A 17,579-nucleotide genomic window follows, 5' to 3' on the forward strand; every position below is an offset into this window, starting at 1 on the left:
ACTCCCCCCACCCTCACCCCCCAAACTTCCCACCCCAACCCCCCCCCCACCCTCAACCCCCCCCACCCCAAAAACCCCAACTCCCCCACCCTCAACTCCCCCCACCCCAACTCCTCAACCCCCCCCCCTCAACCCCCCACCCCAACCCCCCACCCCCAAAAACCCCAACTCCCCCCACCCTCAACCCCCAAACTCCCCCACCCTCAACTCCCCCACCCCAACTCCCCCACCCCCCCCCCTCAACCCCCCACCCCAACCCCCCACCCCCAAAAACCCCAACTCCCCCCACCCTCAACCCCCAAACTCCCCCACCCTCAACTCCCCCCACCCCAACTCCCCCACCCCAACTCCTCAACTCCCCCACCCCAACCCCCCCCCACCCTCAACTCCCCCCACCCCAAAACCCCAACTCCCCCCACCCTCAACCCCCAAACTCCCCCACCCTCAACTCCCCCACCCCAACCCCCCCCCCCACCCTCAACTCCCCCACCCCAACTCCTCAACCCCCCCCCTCAACCCCCCACCCCCAAAAACCCCAACTCCCCCCACCCTCAACCCCCAAACTCCCCCACCCTCAACTCCCCCACCCCAACTCCTCAACCCCCCCCCTCAACCCCCCACCCCAACCCCCCCACCCCCAAAACCCCAACTCCCCCCACCCTCAACCCCCAAACTCCCCCACCCCAACCCCCCCCCCACCCTCAACTCCCCCCACCCCAAAACCCCAACTCCCCCCACCCTCAACCCCCAAACTCCCCCACCCTCAACTCCCCCACCCCAACTCCTCAACCCCCCACCCCAACCCCCCCACCCCCAAAACCCCAACTCCCCCCACCCTCAACCCCCAAACTCCCCCACCCTCAACTCCCCCACCCCAACTCCTCAACCCCCCACCCCAACCCCCCCACCCCCAAAACCCCAACTCCCCCCACCCCCAAAACCCCAACTCCCCCCACCCTCAACTCCCAAACTCCCCCACCCTCAACTCCCCCACCCCAACTCCTCAACCCCCCCCCTCAACCCCCCACCCCAACCCCCCCACCCCCCAAAACCCCAACTCCCCCCACCCTCACCCCCCAAACTCCCCCACCCTCAACTCCCCCACCCCAACTCCTCAACCCCCCCCCTCAACCCCCCACCCCAACCCCCCCACCCCCCAAAACCCCAACTCCCCCCACCCTCACCCCCCAAACTCCCCCACCCTCAACTCCCCCACCCCAACTCCTCAACCCCCCCCTCAACCCCCCACCCCAACCCCCCCACCCCCAAAACCCCAACTCCCCCCACCCTCACCCCCCAAACTCCCCCACCCTCAACTCCCCCACCCCAACTCCTCAACCCCCCCCTCAACCCCCCACCCCAACCCCCCCACCCCCAAAACCCCAACTCCCCCACCCCAACCCCCCCCCCACCCTCAACTCCCCCCCCTCAACCCCGCCCCCTGGCTACCTCCATCCGGCTCTAACAGCCTCAGCAGCTTCCTCGCAGCCGGCGGCGCTCGAGTCCGGGGGCGGTGACAGTCACAGCAGCAGCAGCGACAGTCACAGCAGCAGCAGCGACAGCGTCAGCTGAGACCACTGACACCCTCGCCTCTCGCGGGCTCTGCTGTGAGGAGGAGGCGCGTGACACGGGCAGTGCGAGGAGGGGGACCGCCTCACAGCAGCAGCAGCGGCGGCACAGTCCAGACGCTTCTACAGCAGCAGCAGCAGCGGCAGTAGCGGCAGCAGCTGAGACCACTGCGACCCTCGTCTCTCGCGGGCTGTATGAGGAGGGGAACTGCCTCACAGCAGCAGCAGCAGCAGCGTCAGTAGCAGCAGCTGACACCCTCGTCTCTCGCGGGCTCTGTGAGAACTGGCGTCACAGTCCAGACGCTTCTACTGCTGCAGCAGCAGCGGCGGCAGCATCAGCGGCATCAGTAGCAGCAGCGGCAGCAGCTGAGACGACTGCGACCCTCGCCTCTCGCGGGCTCTGAGGCGACACGGGCAGTGCGAGGAGGAGGAGGGGGGGGACCGCCTCACGGCAGCGGCGGCGGCGGCGGCGTCAGGGGCGCTGAGAGCGGGGAGGAGAGCAGGCGAGCTCAGGCTTGGCGAAGCCGCGGTAAGGCCGCGGTCAGGCTGAGTGAATTTTACCTCATCACTGTCAACATCGTCACTAACATCATCATTAGCATCACTAACATCATCATCATCACTCACATCATTATCACTAACATCACTAACATCGTCACTAACATCATCATCACTGTCAACATCGTCACTAACATCATCATTAGCATCACTAACATCATCATCATCACTCACATCATTATCACTAACATCACTAACATCGTCACTAACATCATCATCACTGTCAACATCGTCACTAACATCATCATTATCACTCACTAACATCGTCACTAACATCATCATTATCATCACTAACATCATCATCATCATCACTAACATCATTATCACTGTCAACATCGTCACTAACATCATCATTATCACTCACTAACATCATCATCATCACTAACATCATTATCACTAACATCACTAACATCGTCACTAACATCATCATCACTGTCAACATCGTCACTAACATCATCATTATCACTCACTAACATCGTCACTAACATCATCATTATCACTATCATCATCATTATCATCACTGACATCATCACCATCACTAACATCACCATCACTAACATCACCATCACTAACATCATCATCACTAACTTCACCTTCACTAACATTATCATCACTAACATCATCACCACTAACATCACCATCACTAACATCACCATCACTAACATCACCATCACTAACATCACCATCACTACCGTCATCATCACTAACGTCATCATCACTAACATCATCACCACTAACATCATCACCACTAACATCACCATCACTAACATCACCATCACTGACATCATCATCACTAACATCATCATCATCATCACTATCATCATCACCACTAACATCACTATCATCATCACCACTAACATCACCATCACTAACATCACCATCACTAACATCACCATCACTAACATCACCATCACTAACATCATCATCACTATCATCATCATCACTGACATCATCATCACTAACATCATCATCATCATCACTATCATCATCACCACTAACATCACCATCACTAACATCACCATCACTGACATCATCATCACTAACATCATCATCATCACTATCATCATCACCACTAACATCACCATCACTAACATCACCATCACTAACATCACCATCACTAACTTCACCTTCACTAACATCACCATCACTAACATCACCATCACTAACATCACCTTCACTAACATCACCATCACTAACTTCACCTTCACTAACATCACCATCACTAACATCACCATCACTAACATCATCATCACTAACATCACCATCACTAACATCATCATCACTAACATCACCATCACTAACTTCACCTTCACTAACATCACCATCACTAACATCATCATCATCATCACTATCATCATCATCACTAACATCACCATCACTAACATCACCATCACTAACATCATCATCACTATCATCATCATCACTAACATCACCATCACTAACATCACCATCACTAACATCACCATCACTATCATCATCATCATCATCACTATCATCATCATCACTAACATCACCATCACTAACATCACCATCACTAACATCACCATCACTATCATCATCATCACTAACATCACCTTCACTAACATCACCATCACTATCATCATCATCACTAACATCACCATCACTATCATCATCATCACTAACATCACCATCACTAACATCACCTTCACTAACATCACCATCACTAACATCACCTTCACTAACATCACCATCACTAACTTCACCTTCACTAACATCACCATCACTAACATCACCATCACTAACATCATCATCACTAACATCATCATCATCATCACTATCATCATCATCACTAACATCACCATCACTAACATCACCATCACTAACATCATCATCACTATCATCATCATCACTGACATCATCATCACTAACATCATCATCATCATCACTATCATCATCACCACTAACATCACCATCACTAACATCACCATCACTAACATCACCATCACTAACATCACCATCACTAACATCACCATCACTAACATCACCATCACTAACTTCACCTTCACTAACATCACCATCACTAACATCATCATCACTAACATCACCATCACTAACATCACCATCACTAACATCATCATCACTATCATCATCATCACTGACATCATCATCACTAACATCATCATCATCATCACTATCATCATCACCACTAACATCACCATCACTAACATCACCATCACTAACATCACCATCACTAACATCATCACCACTATCATCATCATCACTGACATCATCATCACTAACATCATCATCATCATCATCACTATCATCATCAACCACTAACATCACCATCACTAACATCACCATCACTAACATCACCATCACTAACTTCACCTTCACTAACATTATCATCACTAACATCATCACCACTAACATCACCATCACTAACATCACCATCACTAACATCACCATCACTACCGTCATCATCACTAACGTCATCATCACTAACATCATCACCACTAACATCACCACCAACATCACCATCATCATCACTATTACCACCATTGTCATCATCACCAACACCACCGCCATCATCATCACCATCATCATCACCATCATCATCACCACCAACATCACCACCAACATCACCATCATCACCACCACCAACATCATCACCATTACCACCATCGTCATCATCACCATTACCATCATCATCATCACCACCACCACCACCATCATCATCATCATCACCATCACCACCATCATCATCATCATCACCATCATCATCATCATCACCACCACCATCATCATTACCACCATCGTCATCACCACCAACATCATCACCATTACCACCATCATCATCACCACCAACATCACCACCAACATCATCACCATTACCACCATCATCATCACCACCAACATCACCACCAACATCATCACCATTACCACCATCATCATCACCACCAACATCACCACCAACATCATCACCATTACCACCATCATCATCACCACCAACATCACCACCAACATCATCACCATTACCACCATCGTCATCATCACCAGCACCTCAACTCATCGCTGCTGCGTCATCTCCTCCTCTATTCCCATCTTCACTTTCCCCATCTACCCCCCCCCCCCACGAGACCTTTGTCAAGTTCACCTCCTCGGAACTCCACCTCATCGCCTCCACCTGTTTACATCTTGTCCTCATCTCCACCTCGTGTCCACTACACCACCTCCACCTCGTCCCCCCCCACTACACCTCCACCTCCACCACCATCCACTACACCTCCACCACCTCGTCCCCCCCCCCACTACACCTCCACCTCCACCCACTACACCTCCACCACCTCCACCTCCACCCACTACACCACCTCCACCTCGTCCCCCCCCACTACACCACCTCCACCTCGCCCCCCCCACTACACCTCCACCTCCACCCACTACACCACCACCACCTCGCCCCCCCCCCCACTACACCTCCACCTCCACCCACTACACCTCCACCACCTCGTCCCCACCCACTACACCACCTCCACCTCGTCCCCACCCACTACACCACCTCCACCTCGTCCCCCCCCACTACACCTCCACCTCCACCCACTACACCACCACCACCTCGCCCCCCCCCCACTACACCTCCACCTCCACCCACTACACCTCCACCACCTCGTCCCCACCCACTACACCACCTCCACCTCGTCCCCCCCCACTACTCCACCTCCTCAACCACCACCAACAACACCACCACCACCTCGTCCCCACCCACTACACCACCTCCACCTCGTCCCCCCCCACTACTCCACCTCCTCAACCACCACCAACAACACCACCACCACTCACTATAACAACACCACCACCACCCACTATAACAACACCACCACCACTCACTACACCACCACCACTCACTATGACAACACCACTACCACCACTCACTATAACACCACCACCACCCACTACACCACCACCACCACCACCCACTACACCACCACCACCACCTCGTCCCCACCCTCTATAACACCTCCTCAACCACCCCGTCCCGTCTCCCCCCTCCTCTCCCCCCAGACATGGCCGTGATCTTGGCGACGGCGGTCGTGGCTGCGGCCGCTGCAGCAGGGGCAGCAGCAGCAGGGGCAGCAGCAGCAGGGGCAGCAGGGGCAGCAGCGTCGTCACCGTCATCGCAGCAGCAGCAGGAGGTGAAGGTGGAGGCGGAGGTGGACGTGAAGGCGAAGGAGATGGGGGGCGAGCTGCAGGCGGAGCAGAGCCACCGCGAGGACTCTGCGGAGCTGCTGGTCTTCATCCTGCTGCTCACGCTCACCATCCTCACCATCTGGCTCTTCAAGCACCGACGCTTCCGCTTCCTGCATGAGACCGGCCTGGCCATGATCTACGGTGGGCGCCGCCACCACCGCCGCTGCTGCTGCTGCTGCTACCACTATCACCATTATCACTACCACTACTGCAACAACTACTACCACCACTACTACTACCACCACTATCACCACTACTACCACAACTACTACCACAACAACTAACACCACTACTACTGCAACAACTACTACCACTACTACTACTACCACTACTACTACTACCACTACTACTACCACCACTACTACTGCAACAACCACTACCACAACTACAACCACCACTAATACTACCACTACTACTACCACTACTACTACCACTACTACTGCCGCCACTACCACTACTACCACTACTACTACCACAACTACCACCACCACTACTACTACCACCACTACTGCAACAACTACTACCACAACAACTACCACCACTACTACTACCACCACTATCACCACTACTACTGCAACAACTACTATCACCACTACTACCACAACTACCACCACTACCACTACTAACACCACCACTACTACTACCACAACAACTATCACAACTACTACCACAACTACTACTGCCACTACCACTACTACCGCTACTACCACTACTACTACAACCACGACTATTACTACCACTACTACAATCACTACTACCACCACCACTACTACAACCACCACTAATACTACCACTACTACAACTACTACTACTACCACTACTACTACTACAACTACTACTACTACCACTACTACAACTACTACTACTACCACTACTACAACCACCACTGCTACTACCACTACTACTACCACTACTACTGCCACCACTACTACCACTACTACTACCACTACTACTGCCACTACTACTACCACTGCTACTACCACTACTACTGCCACTACTACTACCACTACTACTACCACTACTACTACCACTACTACTGCCACCACTACTACCACTACTACTACCACTACTACTACCGCTACTACCACTACTACTACTACTGCCACTACTACTGCCACCACTACTACTGCTACTACTATCACTACCACCACTACCGCTACTACCACCACCACCATGGTAGTGGTTGAGGTTGGTGATGGTGGCAGTGTGATGGTGTAATGTGGTTGGTGGTGGTGTTGTGGTTGTCATGGAGGTTGTGGTTGATTGTGGTTGTCATGTAGGTTGTGGGTGTTGTGGTTGTTTGGCTGATTTACAGTAGGAATCTATTACCGGTTGACGTGCCCTTTCTGCTATGGTCATGGGGTTTTGTTAATTATTTATTGTAGACACAAAAGACAAAGATCCCCCCCCCCCCCCCCGTGTAGCCTCTAACAGACTGTGGGGCAAGTGCTGTTAGCAGCGGGTTGCGCCTACGAAGGCTACCGGCACTGTGGCGCACGAGGGGTGGGTGGCCAGCACCACGCCCGGCCGCCTTTGTCTCCCCAGTGGCGATGTTTACACACCACACCAGGTTACTCATTTGAGGCTGAGTCGATGTAGGGGAGGCCCAGGACCGGTTCCAATCGTCACTGGTGTTGGCCATGAGCGGGAATCGAACTCGGGACGCCGAGTTTATAGCGCAGCGCACTGACCCTTACACGACCGCTCCCCACGTACACACACACACACACACGCATACACACACGCACACGCACGCACACACACGCACACGCACACAAGCGTGCACGCACGTACACACACGCACACACGCGCGCACACACCCACAAGCGTGCACACACACGCACACACACACATACGCACACACGCACACACACACACAATCATACGCACACACATGCACACACACCCACACACACCCACACTCGTGCACGCACACACACCCACACGCACACACACCCACAAGCGTGCACACATGCGCACGCACGCACACGCACGCACACGCACGCACACACGCACACACACGCACACCCACAAGCGTGCGCACATGCACACACACACACGTACACACACACGCACACACACGCGCACGCACACACACACGCACACACCCACAAGCGTGCACACACACACATGCACACACACGCGCACGCACACACACCCGCAAGCGTACACACACGCGCACACACGCACACACATGCACACACACGCACACACACACCCGCAAGCGTACACACACACGCGCACACACGCACACACCCGCAAGCGTACACACACACGCACACACACACGCGCACACACCCGCAAGCGTACACACACGCACACACACACACGCACACACACACGCGCACACACGCGCACACACGCACACACACACGCACACACCCACAAGCGTGCGCACACACACGCACACACACACGCACACACGCACGCACACACGCACGCACACGCACACACACGCACACACACACACGCACACACACGCTCACACCCACAAGCGTGCACACACACAGACGCACGCACACGCACACACGCACACGCACGCACACACACACAAGCGTGCACACACACGGACACACACACACACACGGACACACACACACACGCACACACACACAAGCGTGCACACACACGCACACACACGCACACACACACGCACACCCACAAGCGTGCGCACATGCACACACACACACGCACACACACGCGCACGCACACGCGCACGCACACACACACGCACACACCCACAAGCGTGCACACACACACACGCACATGCACACACACGCGCACGCACACACACCCGCAAGCGTACACACACGCGCACACACGCACACACATGCACACACACGCACACACACACCCGCAAGCGTACACACACACGCACACGCGCACACACGCACACACCCGCAAGTGTACACACACACGCACACACACACGCGCACACACCCGCAAGCGTACACACACACGCACACACGCACACACACACGCGCACACACGCGCACACACGCACACACACACGCACACACACACGCACACACCCACAAGCGTGCACACACACACGCACACACACACGCACACACGCACACGCACGCACACGCACACACGCACACACACGCACACACACACACGCACACACACACGCTCACACCCACAAGCGTGCACACACACAGACACGCGCACACGCACACGCACGCACACACACACAAGCGTGCACACACACGGACACACACACGCACACACACACGGATACACACACACACGCACACACACACACAAGCGTGCACACACACACAAGCGTGCACACACACACACACACGCACACACACACACACACACGGACACACACACACACGCACACACACACAAGCGTGCACACACACACAAGCGTGCACACACACACACACACGCACACACACACACACGGACACACACACACACGCACACACACACAAGCGTGCACACACACGCACACACACACGCACACACACACAAGCGTGCACACACACACAAGCGTGCACACACACACACACACGCACACACACACACACACACGGACACACACACACACGCACACACACACAAGCGTGCACACACACGCACACACACACGCACACACACACAAGCGTGCACACACACACAAGCGTGCACACACACACACACACGCACACACACACACACACACGGACACACACACACACGCACACACACACAAGCGTGCACACACACGCACACACACACGCACACACACACAAGCGTGCACACACACACAAGCGTGCACACACACACACACACGCACACACACACACACACACGGACACACACACACACGCACACACACACAAGCGTGCACACACACGCACACACACACGCACACACACACAAGCGTGCACACACACACAAGCGTGCACACACACACACACACGCACACACACACACACACACGGACACACACACACACGCACACACACACAAGCGCGCACACACACGCGCACACACAAGCGTGCACACACGCACACACACACGCACACACACACACACACAAGCGTGCACACACACACACACACACACGCACACACACACAAGCGTGCACACACACACACACACACACGCACACACACACAAGCGCGCACACACACGCGCACACACAAGCGTGCACACACGCACACACACACACACACGCACACACACACAAGCGTGCACACACACGCACACACACACGCACACACACACAAGCGTGCACACACACACAAGCGTGCACACACACACACACACGCACACACACACACACACACGGACACACACACACACGCACACACACACAAGCGCGCACACACACGCGCACACACAAGCGTGCACACACGCACACGCACACACACACGCACACACACACAAGCGTGCACACACACGCACACACACACGCACACACACACACACACAAGCGTGCACACACACACACACGCACACACACACAAGCGTGCACACACACACACACACACACGCACACACACACAAGCGCGCACACACACGCGCACACACAAGCGTGCACACACGCACACACACACACACACGCACACACACACAAGCGTGCACACACACGCACACACACACGCACACACACACAAGCGTGCACACACACACAAGCGTGCACACACACACACACACGCACACACACACACACACACGGACACACACACACACGCACACACACACAAGCGCGCACACACACGCGCACACACAAGCGTGCACACACACACGCGCACACACAAGCGTGCACACACGCACACGCACACACACACGCACACACACACAAGCGTGCACACACACGCACACACGGACACACACACACACGCACACACACACAAGCGCGCACACACACACGCGCACACACACAAGCGTGCACACACACACACACACGCACACACACACACACACACGGACACACACACACGCACACACACACAAGCGCGCACACACACGCGCACACACAAGCGTGCACACACGCACACACGCACACACACACACACACAAGCGTGCACACACACGCACACACACAAGCGTGCACACACGCACACACACACGCACACGCACACACACACACGCACACACACACGCACACACACACAAGCGTGCACACACACACACACGCACACGCGCACACACACGCACACACACACACACACACGCACACACACACACACACACAAGCGTGCACACACACACACGCACACGCACACACACACGCACACACACAGATAGAATCACACATTGTTGTGGTTGTGCTGTTGGCAGTGTTATTTACTGTCAATGCAAAGACGAAGATCCCCCGTGTAGCCTCTAACAGACTGTAGGGGCAAGTGCTGTTAGCAGCGAGTAGCAGTAGCGCCTATGAAGGCTACCGGCGCTGTGGCGCACGAGGGGTGGGTGGCCAGCACCACGCCCGGCCGCCTTTGTCTCCCCGGTGGCGATGTTTACTACACACCGCACTGTACCAGGTACCAGGTACTCATTTGGGGCTGAGTCGACCTAGGGGAGGCCCCAAGACCGGTTCAGATAATCGTCACTGGTGTTGGTGGTGGCTTTGAGTGCACCGGGTCAGTGTTGACATCGACAAAGACACACAAGGACACAAAGTAGCGGAGACATCACCACGGCGCTCGTGACAGGCCAGGTGCACTTTGAGACCACGTGAAGCGTTGTCGGCTTCCTGGCAGGAGATCAAATGACAAACCCGGCAGGTGCCATGGGTTGACTACTGAGATGGCCGATGCATCACCTGTGCCAACCTGCTGTGTTTTAGCCGACCCGCTCGTTGTTGTGAGACGCTGCCTGGGCAGGCGTTTGCTGGGCAAGCGGGCTACATGACCCAGCCAACGCAGCATTGCCTGCCAGAGGAGCTCACCGATGATGGAGACTGTGTCCAGATCTTTCAAGGATTTGCGAGTTCCTCACACAATCCAGCCTGGTAGGCAGGCCAGCCTGAATGTTTCTTAACCGGCGCAGATGTTCCGATAGAGGGGGGGTCCACGTTTCGCGAGCGTAGAGAAGGTGAGGGCGTCACTGTGGGCGAGAAAACCCGAAGCTTCGTGTGGAGTGACAGACCAGGCGGTTTCCACGCAGCAGCGTTACGCAGCCGATGACGAGATAGTGCCGCCCGACTGATTCGGAGTGAGACCTCTGCTGCTGCCACGTTGCCCAGGTGTGTGGGAACGTCTCCACAACTGCCCCCATCATTCATGGCGAGTTGAGGGGATGGAGTATTTGATGACACGAAATACCTACAAACAAAGACAAAGATCCCCCGTGTAGCCTGTAACAGACTGTTGGGGCAAGTGCTGTTAGCGAGCAGCACCTATGAGGCACGGCACACGAGGGGGTGGGTGGCCAGCACCACGCCCGGCCGCCTTTGTCTCCCCATTGGCGATGTTGACTACACACACAGCGCCAGGTACTCATTTGAGGCCGAGTCCACCTAGGGGAGGCCCAGGACCGGTTCAGATAGTCGTCACTGGTGGTGTTGGTGGGCGTGAGCGGGAATCTAAACATCGGGTCGTCGGGTTCATAGCGCAGCGCGCTAACCGCTGCGCCACCACTCCCCACAGACATACTAAGACACACATGCTCACTGATGCAGACACGCACACACACAGATACACGCACACACACAGATACACGCACACACACAGATACACGCACACACACAGATACACGCACACACACAGATACACGCACACACACAGATACACGCACACACACAGATACACGCACACACACAGATACACGCACACACACAGATACACGCACACACACAGATACACGCACACACACAGATACACGCACACACACAGATACACGCACACACACAGATACACGCACACACACAGATACACGCACACACACAGATACACGCACACACACAGATACACGCACACACACAGATACACGCACACACACAGATACACGCACACACACAGATACACGCACACACACAGATACACGCACACACACAGATACACGCACACACACAGATACACGCACGAACACGGATACACGCACACACACAGATACACGCACACACACAGATACACGCACACACACAGATACACGCACACACACAGATACACGCACACACACAGATACACGCACGAACACGGATACACGCACACACACAGATACACGCACACACACAGATACACGCACACACACAGATACACGCACACACACAGATACACGCACACACACAGATACACGCACACACACAGATACACGCACACACACAGATACACGCACACACACAGATACACGCACACACACAGATACACGCACACACACAGATACACGCACACACACAGATACACGCACACACACAGATACACGCACACACACAGATACACGCACACACACAGATACACGCACACACACAGATACACGCACACACACAGATACACGCACACACACAGATACACGCACACACACAGATACACGCACACACACAGATACACGCACACACACAGATACATGCACACACACACAGGGTTGTGTTGATAGTGATGGTGATAATGGTCGTGATTGTGGTGATGGTGATGTTAGTAGTGATGGTGATGATGGTGGTGGTGCTGGTATTGGTGGTGCTAATGGGAGTAGAGATGATGGTGGTGGTGATGGTACCAATGATGCATGGTTGTGGTGGTGCTGGTGGCGGTAATACTGATTGTGGTGATGATGGTGGTGGTGGTAGTGATTGTGTTGATGATGGTGGTGGTGGTAGTGATTGTGGTGATGGTGGTGGTGGTGGTAGTGATTGTGGTGATGATGGTGGTGGTGGTAGTGATTGTGGTGATGATGGTGGTGGTGGTAGTGATTGTGGTGATGATGGTGGTGGTGGTAGTGATTGTGGTGATGACGATGGTGGTGGTGGTGATGGTTGTTGTGGTTGTGATAATGATGATGGTGGTGATGGCGTCAGTGGTTGTGGTCGTGGTGGTGATTGTGAGGAATGCGCCGAGCGAGGAGGAAGTTGGTGCGGCAGCAGCAGCAGCAGCAATGAGGAAGAGTTGAGTGGTTGAGTGAGGCGTGAGCCGCGTGGAGATTCACCGTCTCCAGTGACCCAAATCCTTTAGTTAACCACCCTGCCCCCCCCCCTCCACTGTACCACCCCTCCGTACCCCCTCCCCCCATACCACCCCCACCGTGCCCCCCACCGTGCCCCCCACCGTGCCCCCCACCGTGCCCCCCACACCGTGCCCCCCACCGTGCCCCCCCCACCGTGCCCCCCACCGTGCCCCCCTTCACCGTGCCCCCCACCGTGCCCCTCACCGTGCCCCCCACCGTGCCCCCCCCGCCGTGCCCCCGCCGTGCCCCCCGCCGTGCCCCCCGCCGTGCCCCCCACCGTGCCCCCCTCGTCGTGCCCCCCACCGTGCCCCCCTTCACCGTTGCCAGGCCTGCTGATGGGCGTGGTGCTGCGCTACGGATTGCCTGGCTCCTCCTCGGACGCCCACTTCCTGCTCAACTGCAGCCTCAACCTGAGCAGCAGCAGCAGCAGCAGCAGCGGCAGCGGCGGCGCGGGGGGCGACGGCTCCCTGCTGCTGGTGGAGGTGGGGGGCCGCTACTACGAGTACGCGCGTCAACGGGAGGTGGAGCCCCCCACCAGCGACGCGGGGGGGGCCCCCACGCCGCACACGCGGCCCAACGATGCGCTGCACAAGGTGCGGGGAGGCACGGGGAGACACGGGGAGACACGGGGAGACACGGGGAGACACGGGGAGACACGGGGAGACACGGGGAGACACGGGGAGACACGGGGAGACACGGGGAGACACGGGGAGACACGGGGAGACACGGGGAGACACGGGGAGACACGGGGAGACGGGGGGGGGGGGACAGGGAGAGACACGGGGAGACACGGGGAGACACGGGGAGACACGGGGAGACACGGGGGGGGGGGGACAGGGAGAGACACGGGGAGACATGGGGAGACACGGGGAGGCACGGGGGGGGGGGGGACAGGGAGAGACACGGGGAGACACGGGGAGACACGGGGAGACACGGGGGGGGGGGGACAGGGAGAGACACGGGGAGACATGTGGAGACACGGGGAGGCACGGTGGGGGGGGGACAGGGAGAGACACGGGGAGACACGGGGAGACACGGGGAGACACGGGGGGGGGGGGGACAGGGAGAGACACGGGGAGACATGGGGAGACACGGGGAGGCACGGGGGGGGGGGGACAGGGAGAGACACGGGGAGACACGGGGAGACACGGGGAGGCACGTGGAGGCACGGGGAGACACGGAGAGACACGGGGAGACACGGGGAGACACGTGGAGACACGTGGAGGCACGGGGGAGACACGGGGAGACACGTGGAGACACGGAGAGACACGGGGAGGCACGGGGAGACACGGGGAGACACGGGGAGGCACGTGGAGGCACGGGGAGACACGGAGAGACACGGGGAGACACGGGGAGACACGTGGAGGCACGGGGGAGACACGGGGAGACACGTGGAGACACGGAGAGACACGGGGAGGCACGGGGAGACACGGGGAGACACGGAGAGGCACGGGGAGGCACGTGGAGACACGGGGAGACACGTGGAGACACGGGGAGACACGGAGAGACACGGGGAGGCACGGGGAGACACGTGGAGACACGGAGAGACACGGAGAGACACGGAGAGACACGGGGAGGCACGGGGAGGCACGGGGAGACACGGAGAGACACGTGGAGACACGGAGAGACACGGGGAGACACGGAGAGACATGTGGAGACACGGAGAGACACGTGGAGACACGGAGAGACACGGGGAGACACGGGGAGACACGTGGAGACACGGGCAGACACGGGGAGACACGGGGAGACACGGGGAGACACGGAGAGACACGGGGGAGACACGGGGAGACACGGAGAGACACGTGGAGACACGGAGAGACACGGGGAGACACGGAGAGACACGGGGAGACACGGAGAGACACGGGGAGAGACACGGGGAGAGACACGGGGAGACACGGAGAGACACGGAGAGACACACACTGGTGGTCGGTGAGGGACACAAATTTCAATGCCCCCCTCCCCCACCCCTCTCTCACACAGGTGACCTTTGACCCCGAAGTATTCTTCAACATTTTGCTGCCCCCCATCATCTTCTACGCGGGCTACAGCCTCAAACGGGTAGGCCCTGGGGGTCAGGGGTCAGGGGTCAGGGATTCAGGGTCGCTCCTCAGGGTTCAAGGGTTAGGGGACAGGAGGAAGGTTGCCAACCTTGACATGATGGGGAGCCACGGTGGCTAGGAGATGTGAACCACCTCGCCTGGTACGCAGGAGGTCGTGGGTTCGATCCCGACCCTGACGATGCCTGCTGCTGCTGCTGTATATTTGGAGTCTGCGTCTCTCTCTGTCATCATCATCACGGTGGCTAGGAGATGTTAACCACCTCGCCTGGTGTGCAGGAGGTCGTGGATTTGATCCCAATCCTGACGATGCCTGCTGGTGTATATTTGGAGTCTGCGTCTCTCTCTCTCTGCCATCACATTATCATCACGGTGGCTAGGAGATGTAAACTACCTCGCCTGGTACGCAGGAGGTCATGGATTTTATCCTAACCCTGACGATGGCTGCTGCTGTAGATTTGGAGTCCGTGTCTCTCTCCCCCCCCCTGGTGGCGTGGGTCAATGTCACGCTTTTCGAGTATTTGGCTGCCTCTCTGTTTCCACGTGATGATGATGGTGGTGATGGTGATGATGGTGATGGTGATGATGGTGATGATGGTGATGGTGGTGGTGGTGATGGCGATGATGATGGTGGTGATGGTGGTGATGGTGGTGATGGTGGTGATGGTGGTGATGGCGATGATGGTGATGATGGTGGTGATGGTGATGATGGTGGTGATGGTGGTGATGGTGATGATGGTGATGATGGTGATGATGGTGATGGTGGTGGTGGTGATGGCGATGATGATGGTGGTGATGGTGGTGATGGTGGTGATGGTGGTGATGGTGGTGATGGCGATGATGATGGTGATGGTGGTGGTGATGGTGGTGATGGTGGTGATGGTGATGATGATGGTGATGGTGATGATGATGGTGGTGATGGTGGTGATGGTGGTGATGGTGGTGATGGCGATGATGGTGATGATGGTGATGGTGGTGATGATGGTGGTGGTGGTGGTGGTGATGGTGATGATGGTGATGATGGTGATGATGGTGATGATGGTGGTGGTGATGATGGTGATGATGGTGGTGATGGTGATGATGG

At 56.3% G+C, this 17,579-nt stretch overlaps 1 protein-coding gene across 1 annotated transcript in view; it reads left to right on the forward strand.

Annotated features, from left to right (window-relative positions):
* Nucleotides 1–1,524: 1,524 nt before the first annotated feature.
* LOC144952379 (sodium/hydrogen exchanger 6-like) overlaps nt 1,525–17,579 on the forward strand; it is a gene marked incomplete at its 3' end in the record, with an annotated part of 69,196 nt that continues 53,141 nt past the window's right edge. The window contains exons 1-4 of the mRNA XM_078882770.1: nt 1,525–2,097; nt 6,150–6,476; nt 14,766–15,031; nt 16,419–16,496. Coding sequence (XP_078738896.1) covers nt 6,152–6,476; nt 14,766–15,031; nt 16,419–16,496 — 669 coding nt within the window. The remainder of the gene's footprint in view (nt 2,098–6,149; nt 6,477–14,765; nt 15,032–16,418; nt 16,497–17,579) is intronic.

The sequence above is a fragment of the Lampetra fluviatilis genome, chromosome 67 (assembly GCF_964198595.1).
Source record: "Lampetra fluviatilis chromosome 67, kcLamFluv1.1, whole genome shotgun sequence".
Lineage (NCBI taxonomy): Eukaryota > Metazoa > Chordata > Hyperoartia > Petromyzontiformes > Petromyzontidae > Lampetra > Lampetra fluviatilis.